Genomic DNA, 12,316 nt, shown 5'->3' with positions numbered 1-12,316 from the left:
TTTCCTGCTTACAGTAGATTTATGGTTTTATTGAATGTGGTTATGTAAATCTTTCTTTGTCTAAAACTATTTAAGGTGTTGCCACGACTCTGAATTGTAAACAATCGTTACACACAAACAGAAACACTGGAGCAGATTTTTTTTTTTTTTTTTTTTTTTTACAATATTCTCATGCTGATTATTTTCTCTTCCTTTTCGGAAAAACTGACCTTGAACATTGAGGCTAACGAGGCATGTTGAGGTGAAAATTGGAGACGGGAGGAAAGTGCCTTGTCGGCACATCGAGGGTGTTTGAGAGGTGTTGTAACACTCTGTAAATCCCCGCGTCTCTGGCCTCTCAGGAGTTCGGTGCTACTCTGGTCCCACCGTTGTTCCGCCGTCGTGCGTTAGCCAAGGTGTGGCTGAGGGAAAATAATTTGTCCCCGCTGAGACTCGTGTCGCGAGTTACACAACTGCTTCTGTTTATCTGCCTGTTGTGTTTCTGTCTTGAGATCCAGACGCGACGGAAATAAAATCCACGGAAATGTCTCGTCTTGTTAATCGGCTTAAGGATGTTATAAGATTGCTGCTGTCCTCAGAAATTCTTTTTTTTTTTAATTTTTTTTTTTTTACTTAGTTCTTATATTTCTAAAGTGAATTGCGTGTTGGGGGCACAATCTTTTTCTCTTTCTGCTCACCTTTTCACCCTTTATGCGCCTCTTTCCTAAAACCAATTCATGGCTCCCATGTTTATCTCGGCTCCGGATCCGCCTCCCTCCCTTTGACTCTGGCTGATGAGTAGAATCTATATATATCGACCACAAAGGGGGAGTAACGGCAGCTTGTAAACACTGTTGTCCTCGCGGTCCTGATATTAGTCGGACCTTAGCGAAACTTCAGTAAGTTTATTTCGTAGATAGACGAGCTATTCTTCCTCCCTATCTGCAGCTCTGTGTTGTAGTTTTTTTTTTAAGGCTATTTTAGGGAAGACAAAACTTGTGGTCGTGCAAATAATGCCGGCAATCTGTCAAACGCAATGGAGGGAAATGGTGTGCCGTAGAAATGGGAACGACGAGGCTGCTATCGGCATCCCCTTTCCCCACTAACAGGCGACCTGAGTTTGTCTTAAACAATGACGACAATCTTTCTCTAACCAAGTAGAGTTTGTGTCTGAATCTTCAGTTATTTGTCCCACTGGAGAAGAAAAGTCCGATGCACTCGGGTCAGTAGAAAGGGAGGACCTCTGGCACCTTTTCATGCGCCGGTTGTGACGCTCTACAGAGCTGCACACCACACAACTCTCGCTGCAGCTTACAGCATATGGTCTCTTTGTCAATGTGTGTGTGTGTGTGTGTGTGTGTGTGTGTGTGTGTGTGTGTGTGTTGTGTGTAAAGCTGGCATGCCCCTGCTCTTTACCACTGTGAAAGGTACCTGCCTGTGGAGAATGAGAACCGTATAGATGCTGCATAGATTATAAAGCAGCGTCAGCATTAAGACGACATTTAGACTGAAGATTACATTTTTTTTTATATGAAATTCAGCAGATCTTCTTTTCTTTCTTTTTTTGTATCTGATATGTTGTCGAAGTGAGACATTTCCTAGCGGACTGGATGAATGCATTACTGGCCTCGCTGTGCGGGCAGACCACGCGCACCAGAGATTTATAACAATGGAGCTGGCTTACTTCCAGTTCAGCCCTTTAAAACAATTCATGTTATCGAACGGTACGCATGAAACTCTGATAGTCGAACGAGTCATTTCGTAGCGGCTGTGACGGTCAAAATCACTTTTTTACAGTCACAACAGTAGTGACGGAGTTGTCTACGATATGAATACTCGTCAGCAGGGTTTTTGTAATTACTCCCACTGGTGGAAAGGGGAGACAGAAGTACTTTACTGCAAGTTAACTGATTCAATTATCTGTTTAGGTTAATCATATTCCACATTATCATTGTACAATGACATGAAATCACTGAATCTCAGAGATGGATTTCTAAAACATTTACAAGTTTTTAAATTGTAGGTTTTGAAGTGCAATCTCCAGTTTTTCTGATTGATAAAATTACCAAACGGCAGAAAGATGCACTCAACACGGGGGCGTGTTTCGCTTTCAAATATTTTCCTCGAGAGTTGGTGGAGATAAAACAGAGATATAGTAAATAATAGAGAGTCAGTATAAGATGTACATTCATCAAGTGACTAGAAACATAACATAAGAAAGTTACACGTTTACTGTAAAAAATGTGAAGTGGTATTATGTCACTGTTTAAGGTTCCGCCTACACAAAGGAGCCAAAAAAACAGATTTAATGCAATTAATCTTTCTAAACTTTGTGCAACAGTTTGGTCCATTATATTCTCAGATAGCAAGAAGTTTGTGTGTTTGTGTGTTTGTGTGTGTGCGTTCACCAAAGCTTGCCCAGCTTCTCCCTGAGAGGAAGCAGAAGCTTTCGGTCTCCACAGGTGAGCTGCTGATCCGTGAGTGAGTTTTTTTTTTTCTTCTTTTTCTTCTTCTCTTGGAGAGAGTGTGTTGATGTGTGTGTGTTTTTGTGAATGTGCACGACTGTGTGTGTGTGTGTGTTTGTGTGTTTGTTTGTGTCGGAAGCGTAACGTTCACAGTCTCAGTAGGTGAGCTGTTGATCTGAGTTTCCCTCAGCCATCTGTGGCCCACACACTAATGCGCACACACACACACACACACACACACACACACACACACACACACACACACACACACACACACACACACACCCTGCAGGATCATCACATGACTGCAACTACCTGCTTGCTGACAGGATACCAAGCAACAACTTGCCAGCATTATGGTAAACAAAATGTGTGATTTGTCTGTATGTACTTGTGTCTATAGATATGCCAGTTTGTGCGCTTGTGTGTTTGTTTGGCTGCCGTCCCGTCGTCCGGGCCAAAAAAGTCCGGCTCTCACACAGGCGGTCCAGAACACTCTGGTTTCCTGCCACGAGTACTGACGTAGCTCGCTAGCTCCCCTTTTTTCCCCCCCTTCTTTCTCTCCGCTCTTACTTTCCTCGTCGTGACGCCGTGCGCCTGCTTGCTGTTACGCCCGGTCATGTTTTCTGCCGTTGGAGCTGAAGTGAATACAAACACTTGCGTTGTTGTATCCTGCTTTATTAGTTTGCAGTAGCTGTCACAGGCATCGGGGATTCATCAGAAAATCCAGTTCATGCTGTAATTTTTGGGTATTTGGAACATCTTTCCTGGCTCACGTTAAAGCTCTGCAGCACCGAGCATCATTTAAACACGACAAAAAAAAAAAAAAAAAAAAAAAAAAACCTGCTGCTAGCAGGTGTATCCCTTCACAGATGATGTATTTTTCCTGCAGGGTAATGCATTTATCTGTGTTGCAAGATAACACCGAGAACATGACGGGAGCTTCAAGGTTTTTAGTCCCCAGATCACAACCCCAGCGCGGACCCCTTAGATTTAACATGATGAATGTTTGAACCTGCAAGAGCTGTGTTACACTATTGAATCAGCATATATCAAGATCCACATGGAGCACGTCAGACGCTGTGCCGACTCCAGTGAGACCTCAGAGAATGTAAACCGTGTGTACACAGGTGTGGCGCATGAAGAAAGACAATCAATATCACTTCCAGTCTTCCGTTCGGTTTGGCCTGGATAGCCGACTGGCTCGGATTATCGTGAAAATAGTCGTGAACTACGGCCGCAGACTGAAACCGTTTTGCTTTCTAGAAATTCAATAATATGCAACCCCGTGTATAAAAAGATGTATAAAGGAGAACTTGACAATCATTTTACCAGTGAGAAACATCCACGAGCTTTAAAGAGATTCTATCTGGCCTCAGATTGAATAATTTGGGTAAAGTGAATGTTTCTAAGGCAGTGCAAGAAGGAGGATGAAGTACGCACACACACACACACACACACACACACACACACACACACACACACACACACACACACACACACACACACACACACACACACACACACACACACACACACACTGCAGGGGAGGGATTTTTGTGAATTATTAAAGTTGCCAATTAGACCAGCTGACATTTAGATCAAAAACACCATGACATTGGCTTTTAACAAGCTCTTTTCATTCTCTCTCTCTCTCTCACACACACCAGTAAAAAGGGCACCAAAGGTAGCAGTGCACTCTAATAAATGAATTACCACAGAAGAAGGGTCAAACCAAGTGGACAGAGAGCAGCGGGGGACACCGGATAAATGTATTTTTATATTTTTTTATAGTTGACATTTGACATAATTGGGAGGATGTTCGGCTTTCTCACCGACGTGCGGAGGCTCACGTTAGAAGACGAAACGCTTAAGATCCTGTTTGAATTTGTTTTCCTAATATTTTTGCTCAAGTTTTGCCAGAAAAAAGGACTTACATTTTTTTTTTTTTTGCTCTGGCCCATTTCCATGAGACAGGAAAGTAAAAAATGTGATTGCAGAGGAAAGAGTCTTACAGTTAGCAACATATGAAGCTATCGCCAGCAGCAGGTTAACTTTGCTTTGACTTTGACTGGATAAAAGAGGAAATAGCCTGGTCTCTGTCCCAAAGTTAGAAAGAACCCACCGACTAACTCCTTTAAATCTGAGTAATTATTTCATCTGTACAAAAAACAAAGTGTCCTTCTGTTTCCAATTTTTGCGTTAAGCTCAGCCGGCTGTTGGTGTACTTTCATATTTCGTGTACAAACACGAAGTTGATATCAGTTGTGTGTAAATGTGAATCTCGGTTAAAAAAAAAGTGTATAGAATTTGTCAAACAAGTTTTTTTTTCCTCTGAATACTGAATACCCAGATTGATACAAGCACTTACCGAGGCGGCGAGTCCGGGTACAGGTTGTTGATCTGTGACAGAGTCTCCCTGTACGAGTCGAAGTCTAAACCGGGAGGAAAGTCCTCTAAGCAGCTCGACCTCAGTTCCCCTGCTGAACCTCCGTAGGAAAAACCGTCTGGTCCTGGAGAGAAAGAGACACCAAGCTAATGAAGTGCTGGAAGCAGAGTTTCATCGTCCCGGTCGCTCGGTAACATCACAACAATTAAGAGTCATGGATGACTTTAACGTCTCATCTTTTAACAAATTCAAAAGACCATAGAGTCGTTTTTTCTTTCCAAATATTTAAAACCATTTGCTTCAGATTTACTTTAATGCCTTGAAATATGTACGTTCTCTCGGGAAACTAAAAACCTGCAAAAGATTTTGGAAGCAGGTTGTGAATTTCTGACTTGGCAACAAAAATGTGTGGCTGTATTTCAGCAGTTATGTGTAGCCCCCCCCCCCCCTCCCCCACCACACACACACACAACACAACACAACACATATCCTGTATAAATTGTCTTCGAATGTGTCGGAGATCTTTGAACATAGTACATGCTGCGCCCGAATGTATCTCTAAAGATAGAGAACATGTTTGCAATTTCAAAATGACTTTAATTGTCTTTTAAGAAGGCAAGTTAAACCTAATTAGAGACTAACACAAGAAGGAAAACACACATCTTTAAGGACATCTCAATAGGATCTTCAAATGTTGGATTGCTCTAAAATCTCTGTGCTTTATGTGCTTAATTTGTAAAATTGCAACAATCCTTAATGGAAATGAAGGGGAAGGTGCATCTAATGACATGATTTAACTGTTGGTCAATCACCTCATTACTGAATAAGTTTGTTGTTTAGTGGTCCGATGGTTCATTATTAACGAAGCTATATGTCAGACGCGTCAGAAAATCAATAGCAATGTCAGAAGGCTGACCGTAGCTGGCTCGAAGGTGTGGGTTTCGGAGTCGGCTGTCTTTGCGCAGGCTGCCGACGATGATGGTGATGCAGGAGAGGAAGAGGACGAGACCTATAACGATCCCCGCCACCACCAGCGGAGACACCAGGAGAGATGCCTCCCCTCCTGACTCCCTCTCACTCCGGCAGTCTGGGTACTCCCCATGGCTCTGGTTGGAGCTCACTGCAGGGAGACGGAGAGAGAGATGGAGAAGGTCAGCCTCGAGTGTGTGTGTGTGTGTGTGTGTGTGTGTGTGTGTGTTGGTCAGTTTCAGGTACATACGCCAATCAGCCACAACATTAAAACCACTGACAGGTGAAGCATGAAGTATGATACCTGCAGCCCAGCTATAAATCCTCAATACAAGAGGATTATAATGTTCAGTTGTTATTCAGTCTCACCGAGAGGTGCTGATTTATTCAAATGGTCATTTTGGAGATTGCGATCGGTGGTGCTGTTGAAATGCACTAGGATTATACTGAGAGGTGTTCCTCATATTTTCTTTAAATACGAATTTTAAATGAATTGGAACATCTCCGAGTTTAACACCACCACACATCAGTCTTCGAAATGACAATTGAAATAAATAAACACTGAATAATGGAGAAATCGCATCATTGAATTGCATTAATTATTGCAATCGCAAGATGACAAAAGTACAGGCGGTTTCTGAAAGCTTTGTTGTTGAGAATCTGTTGGAAAAAGAGGTTGATGAGAGCGCTGACATTGAAATGAACCGGTGCTCTGTAAAGCATGTGACCATGTTAGTTTACACACTGTATACTGTACGTTGCTCCAGATAATTCATTAGTAGTTGTCCTATACCCATTTACGGAGTTATTGCTCTCTAAATAAATCAATGCAAATTAAAATATCAGTCGAAAAGTTGCAAAATACATTGTGACTCAAATACTGTGCAAAATTTTAGTAACAGTAAAATAATAATGGTTTATAAGTGACGGCATAAATAGTTCCCATTTATCTTCATACAAAGAGCAGTTCGCATAAAAAAAAAAATAAAAAAAAATCCTAAATAAATCAATATTTCATGTGACCACCCTTAGCCTTTAAAACAGCACTGTTTTCTATGAGTGTGCTGGAGCACAGGTTTTTTTTTTTTTTTTTTCAGGTACATTATTCTTGGAGCACTTTGCACACTTCTTCCATAGATTTAGTCTTTAGACTCCGTGGACTGTGAGTCTGTCGATCATTACCTTTTGATGACAGTCGTGCACCAGGGGGTCGTGTTACGTAACGGCTGTCTTGCCCTGCACACATTGTACTGCCTCCTTATCGCTCTCTCTCTCTCTCTCTCTCTCTCTCTCTCTCTCTCTCTCTCTCCCCCCCTCTCCAGCTCTCTCTCCCTGAGGACTTATTCCATTTCAGTGTGTGACAGATAATTAGAGCTAGAGTCTACACACACACACACACACACACACACTGTCTCTCTCTCTCTCTCTCTCTCTCTCTCTCTCTCTCTCTCTCTCTCTCTCTCTCAGTCATCATCATTAGATTACAGAACGATCCTGTTCCTCCACTTCTGTTTAATGTCTCATCTGTCTGTTTGCGCTGCCTGTCCGCCCTCTTGCCTGTTTGTCCGTCTGCCCACTTCTCTGTCTTACCGCCAACTGCTTCCGAATCTGTAGGCGACGGAGGAGAGGATACTTCTATTTATTCTTTTCTTTTACGGGGCCGTGGCAGTTATTTTGTTCACTGTACGCATACTGTCATAAAATGTATGTTTACTCAACAAATATGAAGAGCACCAAGTTTTTAGACTGCCCTTTATATAAACTGCTTGGATTTGAAATAATCCAACAAAACGAAGATACTGAGTCAGTTGTCATTCGTTTGGCCAAGTTCATAATCTCGGCATCACAAATGAGTTGTTGGTGACGACAACAGTACTGAAATTTAGTGAAGGAAAAACACGTTTAAAATGGAAGTTTGTCTGTTCTTAATATTGTAAGATGAAACGAGAGCATCACTCCAGATTCCTGAATACGGTGTCATTTATAGCAGTCGTGATAATTTTGTCTCTTGTTCGTCAGCAGTAGTGTGATCGTGTCATTGAGTGGTGAAATCTGCATCGGTCGGAGGTTTTTGTGGCTGGAACAGACAACAAAGCGTCCTAACATTTCCGACAGTACATGTTGCGTCATCATGACGATGACCGTGCTCATTTCCTCACTTTTAACCACGCACTTATTAATCTAACCATGAAAATAAAAGTCTGTCAAACCTTGATGAAAGATTTGAACTCGATAGTTATCAGATAAGAAAAACCCTTAAATGTGTGCCAGGCATGAACCGATGGAATATTTTGCAGGTTTCTGTATTTTGGAGGAATTGACTTTGAATTAAAAAAAAACAGTCACGCAAACAATCAAATTATCGGGACTGCCTGCAGAGTTAACAAACGCTTTACAGCAATAATCTTAGTGTCTTTTTACATGTAGTCATGTTATCACGTATTTCAGAAACAACTTGTTTTCCTGAAATTCAATAAACAATAAAATTACAGTCAGGAATCAAACGGAGTCAAAATCTTTAGCAAGAAATCGATTGCACAGAAACATTTTATTTTCTTTCTTTCTTTACCACAGACAGTAATATATCAAACCAGAGCATTCAAACCCTGTTTTTGTTTTTCATCAAATGTGCTATTTAACAAAATGCGTCACTTTTGCCTCCGACTGCCCCGGGTGATGATGTCCAATGTGCTTGAGGACACGTCTCCTGTTGCTTTTTTTTTTCTTTTTCTCTCTCTCTTTCCGTCACTGCACTGAATATAAAGCAGGAGGAACAATCAAAATCTCTAAATGATTTACTCTCACAATATCGTTTTCATTTCAGTCTCCGTGCTTCACCGTTGCTCATTTCTTGTCTCTTTTCTTCCCCTTGAATGTCTGCGTCTGTAATTCTGTTGTCTACAGTAATTTGGTTTCACACGGATCCCCGAGAAGAGGAAAATGTTCTCTCACCCCAAACGATTCCCAGCAGACCTCTCTCCTCTCTCGGCAACGTCTCCTCTCTCGCACACTTCTTTTGTCTCCTCTTTCTCTCTCTCCTAACATGATTTTCTCTTCATTTCGCTTCTCATCGCTACCTCATAAACTCCACTTTTTTTCTCATCCTCTCCAGACAGAACTCGCAAGGAAATCTATAATTGTATGGATTTAAATTCGCATAAAATTGCTGCCTTTGTAACACTTAACACACAGACACACACACACACACACACACACACACACACACACACACACACACACACACACACACACACACACACACACACACACACACACACACACACACGGCTATCCTTGTTAAAAGATTGCTTTGACTTTGTGGGCAACTCAACCAATCTAACCCCTGACTGGAAAATAACCTCAAATCAAACCTTACCCCGAACCTTGACTAAGACCTCAGAAATGACATTTTTTTCTTCATTAGGACCTTAGGACCTGGTCATTACTGTAGTTGCACTTGTCCCTCATTGTCCTCCTCTCCTTAGTGCATTGAGTCTGTGTGCTGCCCTCTTTTAGTGTTAGTTTGTCGTGGTCTTTGTTCCCATGTCTGTTCGTGGTTTGTTCTTGAGGAAGATTCACAGTTAATTGTTTCTCATCTGGTAGAAGTTTGTGCTCCACGTCTCTTCGTCCTTTTGTGTATTTCGAGCCGGGCTTTTTTGGGTTCTACCTCAGCCTTTTACCGGTGTGTCTGTGTAACAGTGTTCCACTTCCTGTGTTATTAAACTGGCTTTTCATGTAAAGGTTGCTTTAAACATTTCGTTTCCTGGATGTGATGAAACTGCTACAAGGGCATGTTGCTGTTGTACACTCACAATGCAAGGTCACTTCTTTTAGTTCTTCAGTTTTCTCATTGGGACTTTTGCTATGTCATCGTAAAATGTCTTCCCACCTCTCAAAGTGCAAGACAGCAGGACAAATCTTTTGTTCTTTCAGCTTCAATGTAATTTAAGACAGCAGGAGAACTTAAGAGATGTAAAGAGGACAGTTGGAGTGGAGAGAAAGGGCAAGCACGCTATAATTTTGGTTGATTAGTGAGACAGAGGGAGAGAGGTTGTAATAAAAGATGATAGCATTATATTTCCTAACCCTGAGGGGACTGGACCCAGGTGCAGAGAAGAAGGCAGAGAAGGAAGAGGGAAATTTTGTTTGTGAGAGTGTGTGTGTTTGTGTGTGTGACCGTGTTTGTGCTGGTGATTCAGGGTAGTTAGTTTGAAAGTGTGAAACTTACTCATCAAATATAATAAATCAGTGTAAATGAACAGAGGGAAGCGTGTGAACAATATAAATTGTTAGACATAAATCTCCCGTTTCACACTCTTTGTCTCTGTGAAAATATCCTTTGTCAACATGCATTATGTAACAAAAGATAAAGATGAGACAAAATGATGCACCTTTTTAAGAATTTAGAAAAATAGAGGCGAAGCTGAGGATCGGTACCAAACTACAACAAAAAAAAAACACATTCGAGGGGAAGTTCAGTTCAATCTTGAAACCCAAACTTCTCTGGGAAAAATACAATTTCTCCTTGAGAGAAGTTCTTAATTCACTTCAATACAAATCATCTTTGTGGCCTGCATTATGCAGCTACTTGTAATATTACATAACTGGACATTTCTGCATTGGCTTCTGCATGAGAAACACACAATGGGCCTCTACAACACTCGGTATATGTTCATATATTATGAAACGGCAACAGTGATAATTCACTTTGACGGCTTGTCACTAAAGTTTACTGTTGAAGGTGCGCCCACCTCCGACGCTGTATACTCTGGTGTCCTACTAAAAGCCAGTCTGTAATCCTGAGGTTGACCCAGTGTTGACCTAAGGCTTAATTACGGCTTTTTTTTTAGTAAGTGTGAGGTTCAAGTTGTCTTCAGTCTGAAGGTGTTTTTACTGTCTAGGAGCAGAACCTCAGAGCTCAGGGAGATATTTAGACCTCTGGCAGGTTCGTGCTTGGGAGCTGTAGCGGATGCTGTTTTTGGGCCTTTAGGAGTCACAAAAGTCTTCACGAAGGTCATTTAATATAAACGATACGAGGGAAGTACCAAGATTAAAATGGGCCGTTGCATCTGCATTTTTTTTCCTCTTCCACCATTCAAAATCTGCTCGGAGCAAACTTCATGAACACTGTAGTCTTAAGAAGCAGGAGCTTATATTATGACAGTCTAGGTTGAACAAAAATAAATGCTAAATATATGTACAGTTTATATCCTTGAGCAACACAATTTTTCTTGCAGCTAATTAGCAAGAGAAATGAAAAATTTACTGAATTATTATTATTATTACATTTATTTATAACTCCGTATAAAGACAAATTATTCTAAAGATGAGCAAAAGCAAGTCACTGGCCATTTAGATTTAGATTTACTCTCCTTTTTCAATCTGTTTTTCACTTGGAAACAAATACATCTAAAATATACATTATTTATTCATCTATATTTTTTTAAGTGAAGACTTTGATGCAATCTCTGCCGCAAACCAACATTACTAGACGAGTATTAGTGCTCGTTGGTTTATTTATCCATCTGATTGGTTACTGACCTGTGAGTCACTTTGGTCAGTGGCAGGTCAAAAAAACAAAACTGACCGATGAGTCAGCAAAATTACTGTAGGCAAGACAGTTTAGCTCTGTGGTTGCACCAACGCAAAGCCTCATCATTTATATACAATAACTCCCAGAGTTCAACAAGTAGAGCAAAGTGGCGATATTTAGTAAACTGGGGTTTTATTGTTCAGAATAGAGCTCGTAGGACGATTCTGGATGGTTGCAGAAGAGTTGAGCAGTACAATGACCTGGCATTGTAAATATATTTGCAATGTTTACTGTTCAGAAATGATCCTTTAGGAGAAATGATTTGGTGTCAAAGTTAAGCATATGTCCTATGTATATGTGTCCGACTAGAGAGTCGCGAGTAGTCATTTATTTTTGGGTGTCATAAGCTATAAAGGTTAAGAGCCTGTGATATTGACTGCTGCTGCGGCCGCTGCATCACTTTATACATTAGCTGCATACATTATAGAGAAGCATCAAGCAGCCACTCTGATTCAATCTGACAGCTTGTCATTATGAGTTACAACCAGCTTCTCTTCGATATGAAACATACCATAGCACTGGCTGACCGTCCGTCCACAGACATCAGGACAGAAAGACGTCCTCCTCGAGGGACGTTCGATAAGGAAGTGACCACAGACTCAACTCGGGCCAACAGCAGCATCAATGTCAATGTGCAGTGAGGGTAAAGGAGGAATAACTGAGGTCTTAAAGGACTATACCACTGTTTTACCACAAATAATGAACACTTAATGTTTCTAAAAACCTTTTTCTGAAGTATTGAATGAAAATCAATGGGCATGAAATTGAAACAGATTTGCTAAGAAGTGTAGAGATTTTCCCAGTATTTTCTCTTCAAGTATAAATCAATGGTGATCGTTTCATGAAAATGCCACACTTAGGCTTATTTGTTGCAGAACACCGGGCACAGTGACGATGCTCCAGGATGCAGTACGGCACACA

General features: G+C 41.2%; 1 protein-coding gene across 1 annotated transcript in view; it reads right to left on the bottom strand.

The window, feature by feature from the left end:
• Positions 1–12,316, bottom strand: part of bean1 (brain expressed, associated with NEDD4, 1) — a 40,388-nt gene that overhangs the window by 5,743 nt on the left and 22,329 nt on the right. The window contains exons 3-4 of the mRNA XM_069144200.1: positions 5,750–5,953; positions 4,816–4,957 (exon numbers count right to left, since the gene is read on the bottom strand). Coding sequence (XP_069000301.1) covers positions 4,816–4,957; positions 5,750–5,953 — 346 coding nt within the window. The remainder of the gene's footprint in view (positions 1–4,815; positions 4,958–5,749; positions 5,954–12,316) is intronic.

This window comes from Embiotoca jacksoni, unplaced genomic scaffold, assembly GCF_022577435.1.
Source record: "Embiotoca jacksoni isolate LCO1_2020_lvr unplaced genomic scaffold, fEmbJac1.0.p SCAF_12, whole genome shotgun sequence".
In the NCBI taxonomy this organism is placed as follows: Eukaryota; Metazoa; Chordata; class Actinopteri; family Embiotocidae; genus Embiotoca; species Embiotoca jacksoni.
Note: the sequence above shows the minus strand (reverse complement) of the source record. Positions and strands in the feature narration are given on the sequence as shown.